We start from the raw sequence: 14,377 nt of genomic DNA, 5'->3' as shown, positions 1-14,377 counted from the left end.
AATTTCTCTACATTATAACCTCGTAATTAAATTTTTTAGAAAAAATTGAGCGTTTAACTTTCATTGTAAATCAATAAAAATAATTTTTAAAGTAGTCATTAAAAGAAAAACTATATTTATGATTTAAATTTAAAAAAAGAAGCTTTTAATGCATTTCTTTGCTAGCTTTCCCCCATCTATTCTCTATCTTTTCTCTCCACCACTTAAACAAGGTCACTTTTATATTTTATGTGAAAAATACTTAACAAAGACTGTGTGACCTGCTGGAGAGGGGACCTATATATATATATATATATAGGCAGGGTGCGTCCACTATATGTATATATATATATATATATATTTATGGTTTTGCTTCAGAAATTAGATTCCAAGTGAGAGCAGGTACATATATGCACGCATATCTGATATCACCATCTCAGTATCTGTGACTGGCATAAAGTCTATATAAATGGAGGGCAAAGTTGCATTGAAAAAATTGCTGGAAGTTCAGAAAAAGGCACATGTTAATAGTACAGATGCACTCAACTGGACTGAGGAACCGTCCATTAAAAATACTGTAAGTTAATTTCCATCCATATGCTATGTTATATATATATACTGCTTCCTATCTGGCTATGCTATTGCTAGCTTATTTGTCCAACACTTGTCTCTCCCTATTTTTAAATTTATTTATTTTTTCAGTTTCCATGATGATATAAATAAATATTTTAGATGAATCATTTGTTTTGAAAGCTTATCAGTACTTATTACAAAGTACCATGCTTGTGAATTATCTAATGATCTTAATAAACTGATCATTGACAAGAGAATTGTATATGCAGCTAGGATCTACTCTTCTCAGTTTGAGTCTGAATAACTTGGAGCCTCCACAAAATCATGAGCAACAGCACCTGAACCAAGTGAGTAATATTTGATAAGTTAAATTGGTTTACACAAACCTATTTTAATCTGCATAAATTTTGATTGATCGATCGATGTTCCTCATGTCAGTCCTTTTTCTGTGACTGGATTTTAATTAGTTGGGCTTGCTGCAAATTGAGCTAGAGGAAGTGAAGAAGGAGAATCAGAATTTAAGGTCCATGCTAAATAAGATCTCTGAACACTACGCTGCTCTTCAGAATCAGTTATTGTCGGCGATGCAGCAGAAGAAACTATCTTCATCACCTCGAAATAATGAGGACATGCAGGCAAGTTTGACTTTGAATTTGTTTTATATATTATTATTTTGACTAATAATTCATTTTTCTTGTATTGCAGTTGCTATGAAAATTATATTAGTATTAATTTACTTGCTGAACCTTAGGACTACACTAATAATACTAGCAGTAGCACAATATCATACGACGGGACGATAATTAATTATTTTTCTATATTTTTTTATTATTACCATTACATGGATTCTGATTAATGATTAAAATGATCTTCTCATTATTTTTCTATCAATAAATATTAATTTTACTAGTAAAAAGATCAAATTTACATTCTTTTTTTTTCTTTCTTAATCATTTAACTCACCTTATTATGTCTTCTTGATCTTCTCACTCTTGTTTGAACAAATTAATTAAATAAATAAACCATGTCTTCATATGTCTGTAGAGGGACAGCAGGCAAGAAGACATGGAGAAACCAGTGTTATCCTCCTGCAGCCAGTTCTTAAATACTGGTAAGTGGTAACCCTTAAGAAGTATTTACTTATGTTGAAAATATTGAAAACTGAAAAGAACATAGGTAGAAACCTGAAATATATGTATACTTACAATGTAGAAGGTAAATTCAATAAACAAGTAACAACATCACAAGAAGCAAAAACCATAGAAGAGCAAGCATTTGAGGCTTCTTGCAAGAAAGCTAGAGTGTCCGTAAGAGCACGATCAGAATCATCTTTGGTATGGATTTCTATCTTATTTTTGTAGAATTTTCCTTTATATATTGGTTTGCTAATAATTTTCTCATAACATCTATCATTTTATGCATTTATTTACTTGATTTGACTCTAAAGTGAAAAGGGGTTAGTTGGTGTAATTGATTACAAGGTGTATTTACACATCTGAATGAAACTATGTGGTAAATTAATTAATCCGCTTTGGTTGTTTGGCTGCAAGAAGGGGAGATTGGAGTGAGACCCAAAAAAAATTCTTTCCCGCTAAGTAATGGAAAACACATTTTTTTTTATTGTTAATATTTAATGATGTAAAATACAAATGTATTAAAATGTATTTTTCGGAAAATTATTATAGCTAGTAAAATACAAATGTATTAAAATGTATTTTTTTATTGTTAATATCACTTTTCACTTTATTTATCATTTATATTTTTGTCTGCTATTTCGTTTTCTATTATATTATTTTGATTAAATTATAATTTTGATCCCCCTAATTTTTCAAATACATATTTTTAGTTTTCTTGAATTTTAATTGTAACATTTAATTTTTTTAGTTTTATAAATTGACGATTTTGATCTTCATGATAGATTATTAATAAATAATTTTAATTAATTGAGTTATTAAGTTAATTATAAATTAATTAAAACCATTAAATATTAAAAAAATGATGAAAATATTAATAATCCTAATTTTTTACAATAATGTGTTTATCTTTTTCATCGCAAACATCTCTTTCATGTTCACTTGAAGACAAATCCACCTATAATAATATCACATTAGAGTTAATAGTATTTTATTAAAGTCTTTTAATGATTAATATTTTTGTAATTTATAATTAATTTAATATCTCTAATAATCATAATTATTAGTTAATCAGAGACACAAAAATCATCAATTTATAAAATTAGAGGACCAAATATTACAATTAAAAATTAAAAGAACCAAAATGATGGATTTTGAAAAATTAAGAGAAGCTAATTAAATTCAAATTGTTTTATTTAATGATGCTGACACTTTTGTTGATCTATCAACGTAACTCTTATCATGTCAACATATTTTACCAATCAAAATTACGTTACTTAAAATTTTCATTAGTGACTCAAAATTAACGTGATTAAAAGCTCAACAATCATGTCCATTTTTCCTTCTCCCACTTTTGGAAGTGAAAATCAAATGACATTATTTGCTAATACAAAGTAAGCACTGTTATATATCTATATTAATGTATATAATAAATATGATTTCTTTTAAAGGCATGAAAGCATATAAGGTGAATTTTTTAAATCTCTACCCCGAATTAATCCACATTACTTAATAGAAACAAAATTGGCTCTTATGCAATGCACAAATTAATATATATATATATATATATATATATATATATATATATATATATATATATCTAGTATACTAATAAAAATGATATATGACATTGAAGAAAACTATTTACGATAATGCATTGGCATCTTAATTATTCTCAGATGGGTGATGGGTGCCAATGGAGAAAATATGGACAAAAGATATCAAAGGGCAATCCTTGCCCTCGGGCCTACTATCGCTGCAACATGGGAACAGCTTGTCCGGTTCGCAAGCAGGTCGGTGCAGATTTTTTTTATTTCTTGGCGTCGGCATGTATATATGTTTTCTTGGCATCGTTCATAATCGAGAATGAGTCAAAGTATGTTACTGTCATTCCTAATATTAACATACATTTGATGTTAGCGCCTCAAATCCTAAGTTTAATCATTTTCATGATTCTTCATCTACGCTTTATTTTACATTGTGCTAGTTTGAAATATAGTAGTTTATATACAGTAATACATCTTAAGTTTTTTTTTAATGAATAATATTTATCTCATTTCATTTATCAATCTCTTAACACAAGAAATAACATAATCAAATACATAAAGATTAAAATACAATGGAGTCATCCTTATTAACTCACGAACAACTTCTTATTTATCCTTTAACAAATTTTATATTTAATATTTGGCAAAATAGATTACACATAAATTTTTTTAAAAATTAATAATTATAGAGATATTTTAAAAACAAAATAAAACAAGTGTTAGAATTATGAAAAATCTCCCTCTCTGATGGTTATAAAGTCTCACATCGTTTAAAAGTCGAGATCATGTTTATAAAAACTATTTTCTCTCAATTCTAAGCAGATAAACCCTATTGCATATAAGGGTGGATTGGAAATGAATAATGCATCCATCCTTGGTCAACTCTTGTAATCCGTCGGCTCTTCCACATCATAAGCATTCTAATTTGTCTTTTTGAGGTTTTGAAGAAGAAACTTCGACATTCATACTTGCCTTTCCATTATTTTGCATGCAGTAAACTCTTTTATATATGGCTTGAAAGTGTCTTGCAGCTAAGATATCTCATTTACTTTGTAACAGGTTCAAAGGTGTTCTGAGGATGAGAGTGTTGTCATCACAACCTATGAGGGGAATCATAATCATTCACTCCCACCAGCAGCCAAGTCCATGGCAAGCACAACATCAGCAGCACTGAAAATGTTCCTTTCCGGCTCAACCTCTAGTTCACACGGAAGCACTTATTCTTATTCAAATTCAGACCTCTTCTCTCCACTATTCACCTCTACCTACTATCCATCTGCATCATCATCATGTCCAACTATAAATTTGGACTTTACCCAAACCTCTAAGGACAACCTGAAATTTCCAAGTGTTATTTCTTCAAACCATTTGCAACCTTTTCCTCTTTCATTGCATGGTCAACCTCAACAATCTGAGGGAATATTACCCTCAGAGAAAAACCTTGCCTTGGTGGATGTTGTCAGTGCTGCCATAACCAATGATCCTTCTCTTAAGGCAGCATTAGAAGCAGCTGTTTCCTCAATCATTGGAGACTCTCAGAACATCAATAACCATAGTCAATCACTACCAACTTTCTAAGATGTCTGTATCGGCTCTGCACTACGGATCAATTGATTTAGAGTTCATAATAATTGTCAAGAAATTATTAAATTAAGCAAGTCAGCTAGCTAGTTTGACTTGCCTGCCAGAAGAGGCGATATGTATAAGCATGTTTTATATATAGTAAGTTTAATATCAACATGGTGAGGTATAGTTGGCATATAAATGCTCCTTAATATGTAGTCAGGAGCTCAATCCGCAGGTCTATGTGTATAAAAAAATATCTGTTCGAAAAGGTCAGTTCCTTAAATCAATCTTCTACTTTGAGATATTAGTATCTTCCGGCCAGAAAGTATCCTGGACACCCAAAATATATGCATGTTTGTATAGCAAGTTTAATGAGAAAATCCATGTTCATAATAATATATGAATTGGTCCTTGAACAAATATTATGAGGATACATTACTCCATTTTCTGTCTGGAACAAGTGGGGGTTCTAGTTTCCCATTTAAATAGTGGGCTTACAGGTCACAAATATATTTTAATAATATGGTTTGCATAATGCACATGACAGTGAAGAAACAACCATTGAGAAATGTGCAGAAACTGATTTCTTTGGAGACAATCTGGTGACAATTCAAATAGAATGAGCACCAGAAACTCTTATGAAAATTAAACCTCAATGTTGTTAGCAAAACAGACATAGGCACCAAAAATTAGAATTATGCAGAAAATTAATTGACTTTGATAGGAAGATGTATTAATCTTTGATAGTCTGATACTTTTTCAAGATTAGTATTCTAATGTGTTAGATTTATGAAGCAACAAATAGTGTTAATTGTAACCTTGATGCCTATGTTGAAAAACATATACAAGCTTTGACGACCATGACTGCATACAAATCGGCAAAAGTGACCCTGACTTTGCATGAAAAGATTGGCATTAGGTGAAAAAGAGAAAAAAAATCTGATTATTTTACATTTAAAAGCTTTATGACTTGTATATTACATTTCCAATGAAATAAACGGTTTGTGATTTTGAATTGTGAAACTCATGCTATGAGTAAAATAATGGATTCTGCCAGAAATTTACACGAGGTAATTACTCGGATTAACTCAAGATGTGATCCTAATCCATTTTAGTGTCAGAGAAAGGCTTATATGGTCGCGTGTTCCTTCAGTGACACTAATTTCGAATAGAAAATCATGATCAACCACCATTATCCTCCTAAGCTAAAGCAGTTTTGAAGAAAGTGAGACAACAATAATGGTAGGCTGAAAATGCTTGTAGTTCCTAGGTTGGGTAGCTAAAGTCTCGTTTTTAAGAGAGCTTCCAGGACCAAGGGAAAGATTTCAAAAGAAATCAACTAAATAACAACACTCTAGGCATAATAAGTTTCTCAAAGTAACAATTCTGGTCTTTTATTTTCATCTTATTCACCTCCTTCTCTCTTTCAATTCCGCATTATATATGCTGTATTACTCAATCTTTCTTGTTCGATAAATTATAACTCATTTTTTCTTGTCTCTTTAATTCTCGTCTTGTTCATCCCTACTTTCAATCCCTCTTTTCAGTTCCAAATTATGCTGTGTCTTGCATCACCCTCTACCCACTGACTTACAAATAACTAATTCCCGCCTAAACGACATGTTATTATCCCCCTAATTCTGGATGAATCTATGCACGTTCATTCACTCTTTTAATGCTCCAACTATTAACAAAAGATTCTTTTTCGATAAATATGCATGTGCTTCAATAGTTTAATGCATTTTCATTCATTAACTAATGTTTTTATTGTGGCATGCGTTTTCAGGGTGAATTGTGGCGCTCAATAAATTCACGCTACAAAAACAGAGAATCAAAATGACCGTTGAACTCTCCAATGATCCTAAGTTTGCATACCTTCTCATTAACAAGGATGTCTCCCAACGTAACTGGTAGTATGTGAGTTTCAATGAGGCCCTTTGGGGCCTCCATACATAAAAAAATAAAACGTGAGTTTCAATCTTTCTTTTCCTTCTTTGCCTCCTTATAAGACTCTTCAAATTTCTGATTTCTTTTTCTTCAGAATTTACACCCTCTCTCTTTACGCCTTCAGATTGGCACATCTAGGGTGGCACCACCACTATCCAATTGCATTAGACTCTGCCGTTTTGTTCTGGGTAGAAAGGGGTTTCTTCTGTCAGGTTTGTATTTTTTTTTTGGAAAAAAACGATGAATAAATGATGGTTATGGTTCCAGAATCTACACCCCGTTCTCATTTTTTCTTTTGTTTGGCATTTGTAGTCTCATTATTTTTCTTTTTTTGTTGGATTCCTCGGCCTCCATTCCTTTGCGGTTCTTTTGTGGGTTTAAAATCTAAGTTACATAATATTTTTTTTTGTTTTTAAATTTTTCCTTTTTTGCATTCGAATTTGCATCTAATTGTTTTTAGGCTTAATTTATGCCCAGATATGGTACCAATGGTAACCGATTCTTTGTGGATGCACCGTGGCTTTGTAATTTTTCTTCCAGCAGTTAGTAGGTGAAATAGGGAATTAAAAGTTATATTTGAAATTTTTTTCCACTATTTATCTGTTAATCTGCTTCTCTTTATCTATGGCTCAAGTTGGGATTCATATTTAAGAGTCTTTCCTTCCACATCTAAATGTTATTTATCAATCTATACTCCATTTGAATATGATGAAGTTCAAAGTATATTATGAGTCCAATAATGTTATTTGGTCTACTAATTTGTTTTATTCTCTTTGTTGGAGTGAAGTGTAAAATGAAGTTCTAATAGAATAGAAGTAAAAAAGTTAAGTACCATATAAGTGAAGAAAATACTCAAGGATGATGAAGATAATGAGAATCTTACATGCAATCATTTTTTCAAGTAACACCACTATTTCTTAATTTAATATATGGAAAAATGATAAAAAAAAAAAAAAGGCTAGCCTTGAAGTGCCAATAAATTAATTTATTTTTCTCTTAAAGGTTCAGATTCATAATTTTGAAATCTTCCGTATTAGGATTTGTAATTTGAAATATTTCTTATTAACGCGATGTTTTTATTTGTTTTTATGATATGAATTTGGTTGAGAAGAAGACATCATCTTCTCTAGAATTTTTGGATGGGAATGGTCCTTGGGGACACTTGATATGCAGCTGGCAGGAAAATCTAGTGGCAACATTACTTTATCTGAATTTTAAGATGGAAACAATAAGGAAAAACCATAGATTTAATATATGGAAATAGTATTACGAAGTAAAATTTAATATGTGCAAGTAAAAGATCATTCTATCTTTTGAAATTATCTTATATATTACAATCATATTGTTTGTAAGTGTATTGATTTTTTTTGTAAGTAGTAAAATTTATTTGAAAGTTTAAGTGTCGAGTTCATATGAACTCTTCCAAGTAAATTTCACTGCATTGTGTATAACAATCATGTTCTGGGTTGACCTAAATTGAATAAATATCATTTGTTTATATATACTATGAAGATGTTTTTTAAATAACTTGTATGATAGTCTTAAAATCATCCATGCTTTGTGTATATTTTTTTATTAACTTTTTTATGGAAGCATGTCACATGACTTGAATTATAATTTTTTATTGATCATATAATTAAAAGACTTAAATATATTAGAGATTAATAAAATCTATTCAAATTTTGCTACTCATCCATGGAAAAATTTTGTTTCTCTTTATGTCCCTTAAACTTTAAAAGTTTTGTAGATGATCTTGCTATTAGTCTCAGTTCAAAACGTGATGATGCGCCAGTTAGACATGTTAGTGATACATGTGCGGAGTCACATTAGAGGTATCAATGACATGGCGTGTCACCTGGATTTCATTTATTTTTATATTTAATTTATAAAGAAATTGTCTATGCCTATTTTTCTTTCTTTTTTTTTTTCCTTCCTTCTTCCCTTCTTCTCTTATTTCCCCATTCTTCCTGCTCCTTCAGCGACCCCAAAACCCTTAACACCACCTTCATCCAAGTCGATCCCTCCTTTGTGAAAGCCAACCCCAACCACGCAACAACAACTTAAAACTCAAACCCTACATACTTTCTCTCTTCCTCCCCTCGTTAATTATGTGGGCCATTTCAGCCTCCATCTGTTATGGCCGCATGCGTCGCCGAAGGGTGTGTCTACCTTGACTTCTCTTAGGAGCCCAAGTTGAGAAAGCGTATGGAGGCCACACACCACAAGAGGGTCGTCGAGATCGGGCATTCATCATCTTTGCTTGCGGCTTCTTCTCCAAACTTGCCACTCACCATAACTGCAACTTGATTTTTTAGATTTGGTTTTGTTACTCCCAAGTTTGGGTTTGTTGATTGGTTTGCGATATCTTTGACACAGGTTCAATTTTGGGTTGGCTATTCATGCAATAGTTGAAGGGGTGATGCATGGTGTTAAAGAAAAGGTTTAATGAAAATTGAGTTTGGGTTTTGGACTTGGGGAAGAGAATTGCGAGAGGAGAGAGGTGGGGTGATAGAGAATTCATGCATGGAGTGGGTAGTGGCGGCGGCGGTGAAAGAACGGAGGACAAGGGGAGGTGGAAAGTGTTGTTATGGTCAATGGTGTAGTTCATGTGTTTGGACGTCTTTTGATGTGATGTCACATGTGTGTCGTTGACATGTCTAACTAATGAACACGTCCTCATGTTTTGGACGAAAATTAATGGTAAAGATCTCTTATAAAACTTTTAAAGTTTCGAGAATTAATTGCAGAATTTAAGTATATTTCTTGGATCTTCAACATATTTAAACTTAGTTATAATGAATTCTTAACTTAATATCAAAATGTATTTCAATTATGAGAATCCTGCCTTAGATTTTAATTTCACTAAACAAAATATATTTTCCTTATTATAATGTATTTTTAAATCTTTTAATTATTGTGATCTAACATTTCTTTAAAATATTTAACTATGTAACTATTTAAATTTTGAAAAGAAAATTTAAATATATTTCTTTCTAAAATTATATTAGTTATAATTTAAAGATAAAAATGATCATACACGATAGAATATTACATAATCATCTAATCACATCCTATCATGTATAATAAATTTGTTGACTTTTCAAATAATCATCTTAAAGTAATTTAAAAGGTGATAATTTATATTATTAGTGTATAGACATTTAATTCTAATTTAAATGATCAACTAAATAAAAACCCATATAATATTTAAATATGAACATCTTAAAATATTCTTTTAAAAAACAAAGGAAAATATAGTTAAATAAAATCTTTGTGCATCGCACGGCTAAACCAATTTATTTGGTCTCTCTATCAGTGATGTTATCTTTTTCTTCAAATGTAGAAGTGAAGGCTTTGGCTTATGTAATTTTCTATAGTGAAGTGGTTATGTAATTTTCTATGATATGTTTTATAATATTGTGACAGTAGTGATAAATTATTATTGTTGAGTCACTAGTGACAATTTTCCTTTTTTGTGGTTAGTTTTTGATAAATTTGGTTCAAGAGTCTCCTAAATCATTGATGCGATATATCTTTTTCTTCAAATGTAGTTTGGCATATCAAAGTTCCCAATTTTTATTACTAGGGTCTGCAAGATGCAAAATTCATTGATAATGAGTATCACATTATAATATGATTACGGATATAAACATCTTTCTTTGCTTGTAATAAACACAATTTCCATCTCTTGTTGTCATTATATTTAATATCTATCGATTCAAAGTTATTTGTTCTATATATGGATATATATTTAAAATGATCTAATGTGCATCACCCAAGTCAGAGAACTAGTTGGACATAGCAGACACTTAGAAACCACCACGAAGGCGAAGGACAAGGTGCAGGGTGGATTCCTTTTGAATATCGTAATCTTCCAAGGTACGCTCATCTTCCAATTGCTTCCCAGCAAAAATAAGCCTCTGCTGATCCGGTGGAATGCCCTCCTTTTCCTGAATCTTAGCTTTTACATTTTCTATTGTATCAGAACCTTCAACCTCTAAAGTTATGGTCTTTCCCGTCAAGGTCTTGACAAAAATTTGCATGCCACCACGAAGCCGCAACACCAAGTGCAGCGTTGATTCCTTCTGGATTTCATAGTCTTCAAGGGTTCTTCCATCTTCAAGTTGTTTCCCGGCAAAGATAAGCCTCTGCTGATCAGGTGGGATCCCTTCCTTTTCTTCAATCTTAGCTTTCACGTTTTCGATGCTGTCAGAAGACTCCACCTCAAGGGTGATAGTCTTACCGGTCAAAGTTTTCACAAAGATCTGCATCTGTTCAATCACAAACCAAACCATCAAAACCAGATACATATGTTTATCGGCAATAGAATTATAAAAAAAACAAAACCCTAATACCTCAAAATTGCAACAACAAAAAAAATACCTTAAAATAAAAATAACTAGGCAATCATAACTAAAAATTATCAAGAAATTTACAGCATAAGCAATCGGATCACAGAATCCGAAAGACAACTGGACAGATTTGGACTCAGCGAAGACAAAAACCAGACTTCACATATCAACATAATTAAAAAGAAATAAAAAAGATCGGAAAGTAAATATGATCTTTAAACTGAACCTAGACATAATCAGATTATGGTGATCAAAAAAGGTAATAAATCAGAAACTTAACTTGAGAGGAAATATACAAAAGATCGAAAAATTGAGAGATTATGTATTTGTGCTATGCTATATATTGAGAATTTCGAATAGGGAAAGGCATGATTGAAAAGGTGTAGGAGGGATCGTATTTATAGCTTGGCTGTGATGAGTCAATAACGAAAAATATCCATGGATTAATGAATAAGGTTTGTCACGTGTAGATGATGGTGGCAATTTACATACGCAACGGTTTACGTTTCTACAAAGCTAAGAAATTTTGTCAAATTTTTTTCCCGCCTAATCTGTATGTAATTTTCCGCTCGGCTTTTAACATTTAATCACGTAAGGTGGAATAAATCCATAATTAAAATTGAATGCAAATATATTCTTTATATGTGATTGATGCAAATAGTAAATGATATTCATGAGAGATACTGCACATAGTTATTAATGTAAATTTCACTCATATCAAAATAGATATTCGTTCTGTTTATTCACACAAAACGTGTCAAATTATATATAAATGTCAGAATTAATTGACTCTTCTTAAAATGTACCGTTATTTAGCATTTATAGGTTTATGACATGGGGAATCATGATTAACTTTTCGCATTATCTTGTATTTCTTGAAATGTGCAGCATTTTAGTTTTACAGCATTGGAAACTTTTGTATTCTCCACTTTCTCTTCAAATGTGCAGCCACCTTAATTATTAAACATTGGATATATGGTTGGCTTTAATTTGAAAGTGGGCTGCATTGCATCGGAAATCCTTTTGATGAGAAAAAATCTTAATTATACTTTAGGTTATATTCATGGTAGCTACTATTATATATATATACACCAAACCTCTTTTCATTTTGGGTTTAGCTCTGGCTGCACACTTCACTATTTTTATTGTTTCATCTAAAAACAATATTTTCACTTACCAATTTCTCTCTATTTATCTTTTATTATTATTAATAAAGCTAAGAAGTTCTGCCAAAAAAAAAATCCCGCCTAATTTTTGCATGTAATTTCCTGCTCAGCTCTTTGAACTTAAGCACGTAAGGTGGAATAAATCCATGCATTAAAAGTTAATGCAAATATATTTTTTATACGTGATTAATGCAAATGGTAAATGATATTCACGAGAGATATTGCACATTAGACAATTATTAATGCAAATTTCATTCATATCAAAATAGATCCTCCGTTTCTTGTTTACCACGCAAAACATGTCAAATTATAAATGCCAGAATTAATTGACTCTTCCTAATATATATGCACTGTTATTTAGCATTTATATAGCATTGATAGGTTTATGATACGAAAAATGATTAACGTTTCTATTTCTTGACATGTGTCGCACGTTAATTTTACGGCATTGGGAACTTTCGTATTCTCTGCTGCTATCTCTTCAACACCTTAATTATACAACATCGAAAATATAATTGGTTTTGATCTGAAAGTGGGCTGCATTGCATTGCATCGGGAATCCTTTTGACGAGAACAAATTTTAGTTATACTTCAGAAAAGCTTTTATTAATAAAGCTTAGAAGTTCTGCCAAATTTTCCCCCCGCCTAATCTGCATATAATTTCTCTCTCAGCTTTTAGCACTTAATCACGTAAGGTAAAATAAATCCATGAACTAAAATTCATATGCAAATAAATATATTCTTTATACGTGATTCATAATGCAAATGATAAATGGCATTGATCACTGCAAATTAGACAGTTATGAAGTGAGGGTAAGCGAGACCTTCAGCGGTGACTTGCAATTTGAAGGCGATGAATCCATATGAAGAAGCCACGGCCCTTAGGCATTTGATTTTGCAAACCATAATAGGCTGGTCCAGTTCCACACAGCAACCAAGTAGACCAACATGGTTGCGGTGGTTAATAAGTTGGCATAATATGAGAAGCTCGTTGAGGACTTGGTCAGTGCCTTTGGGGTTGCCAAGTTTATCACATTTGATTTGACTGCCACAACAGTGCCATCTTGAGGAAAAAGCCTCTCAATCCTATTAAAGATGGTGTTCGTCTCCGATCATCAAGGATGTCCAAGCTTTGCTAAGCATGGGGCGGCTTCATCTAAATCTCTAGACATGTGATCTAATTTTCCCTCTAGTCTTCTCATTGAAGCATTTGTTGCTTTGTTGTTCTGTTATTTCCTTCAAATTAATATATATATATCCTTCAACTTTTACAATAACTTCAAACATTCTTACAAGTTTAACCTTTCGATAAATTAGATTTTAGAGGGGCCTAATTCTAAAGATAAGATATATAAACTCGCAATCTAATTTCTTCATTTAAATTAAATTATATTTCTACAAAAAGAAAATCATTATTTCACCCTAATTAAAATTTGTAGTTTTTTCTGTAGTATTTTAAGTAGTTATTTGTTGAGAATTTTAACGAGGATAGTTAGGGTAAAAGCTGGCAATTTTACGAGGTACTCATTAAGAATTAAAATTTGGATGAATTTAATTCAAGAAGGATTAATATAGTGAAATTTTATTTAAATACTTGAGGTTAGGATGTGTTTGATTTGGAGGATAAAACTGAAAAGAAAAAAAAAATCAAAAGAAATTTTTAAAAATTAAAATAGAACGCAAAAGATATGATCCCACATAAAAAATAAAAAAATTATCTCCTCTCATCCTGAACCAACTTTAGTTTATACATTGGAGGATAAATCTAGCTACTGTCCGAACATATTCACAAAAAAGTGACGAAGAACTTGCAATTTGTTAGAAATTGCTGAATGCAGGCCATCAAAAAATATGTATTATGATGAACGTTATAGCTGTTACGATATTTGTACTTACCAGTTAAATGCTGAAAGCAAGCCATAAAACAAAAAAAGCTTATGCGTACCTTCTATCCATTTTTATATTTTAAAACAGAATTATGTATTATGATGTGTTTAGCTTATCTGTTAAGATATCTGTGCTTATCAGTTAAGCTGGTTATAAATAGAATCTTAATTTTCTTAAGATTGGTTAATCAAATATTAAACAACTAACTAACTGTGAAACGATATTGA

At 31.2% G+C, this 14,377-nt stretch overlaps 2 protein-coding genes across 5 annotated transcripts; one reads left to right on the top strand and one right to left on the bottom strand.

Annotated features, from left to right (window-relative positions):
- The first annotated feature begins 327 nt into the window (after positions 1-327).
- On the top strand, positions 328-5,107 carry LOC100779314 (WRKY transcription factor 6). 3 transcript variants are annotated; one of them, XM_006600354.4, is made up of 7 exons: positions 328-556; positions 822-899; positions 1,020-1,187; positions 1,597-1,663; positions 1,768-1,886; positions 3,365-3,478; positions 4,292-5,107. In XM_006600354.4, the coding sequence occupies exons 1-7, from the start codon at positions 449-451 to the stop codon at positions 4,808-4,810; spliced, it is 1,173 nt and encodes a 390-aa protein (XP_006600417.1). In that variant the 5' UTR covers positions 328-448; the 3' UTR covers positions 4,811-5,107. The 3 variants fall into 3 exon arrangements, with proteins under 3 accessions (XP_006600417.1, XP_003550582.1, XP_040867252.1); XM_003550534.5 differs by having other exon boundaries at positions 1,765-1,886; XM_041011318.1 differs by lacking the exon at positions 3,365-3,478 and having other exon boundaries at positions 1,765-1,886.
- Positions 5,108-10,279: 5,172 nt separating this feature from the next.
- On the bottom strand, positions 10,280-14,257 carry LOC102664645 (polyubiquitin). 2 transcript variants are annotated; one of them, XM_014769820.3, is made up of 2 exons: positions 11,378-14,257; positions 10,280-11,016 (listed from the first exon to the last, which is right to left on the bottom strand). In XM_014769820.3, exon 2 carries the CDS (start codon positions 11,014-11,016, stop codon positions 10,555-10,557), a length of 462 nt encoding a protein of 153 aa, XP_014625306.1. In that variant the 5' UTR covers positions 11,378-14,257; the 3' UTR covers positions 10,280-10,554. The 2 variants fall into 2 exon arrangements, with proteins under 2 accessions (XP_014625306.1, XP_040867259.1); XM_041011325.1 differs by lacking the exon at positions 11,378-14,257 and having other exon boundaries at positions 10,280-11,353.
- Between the last annotated feature and the right edge of the window lie 120 nt (positions 14,258-14,377).

This window comes from Glycine max, chromosome 17, assembly GCF_000004515.6.
Source record: "Glycine max cultivar Williams 82 chromosome 17, Glycine_max_v4.0, whole genome shotgun sequence".
In the NCBI taxonomy this organism is placed as follows: Eukaryota; Viridiplantae; Streptophyta; class Magnoliopsida; order Fabales; family Fabaceae; genus Glycine; species Glycine max.
This window is presented reverse-complemented; position numbering and strand designations above follow the sequence as displayed.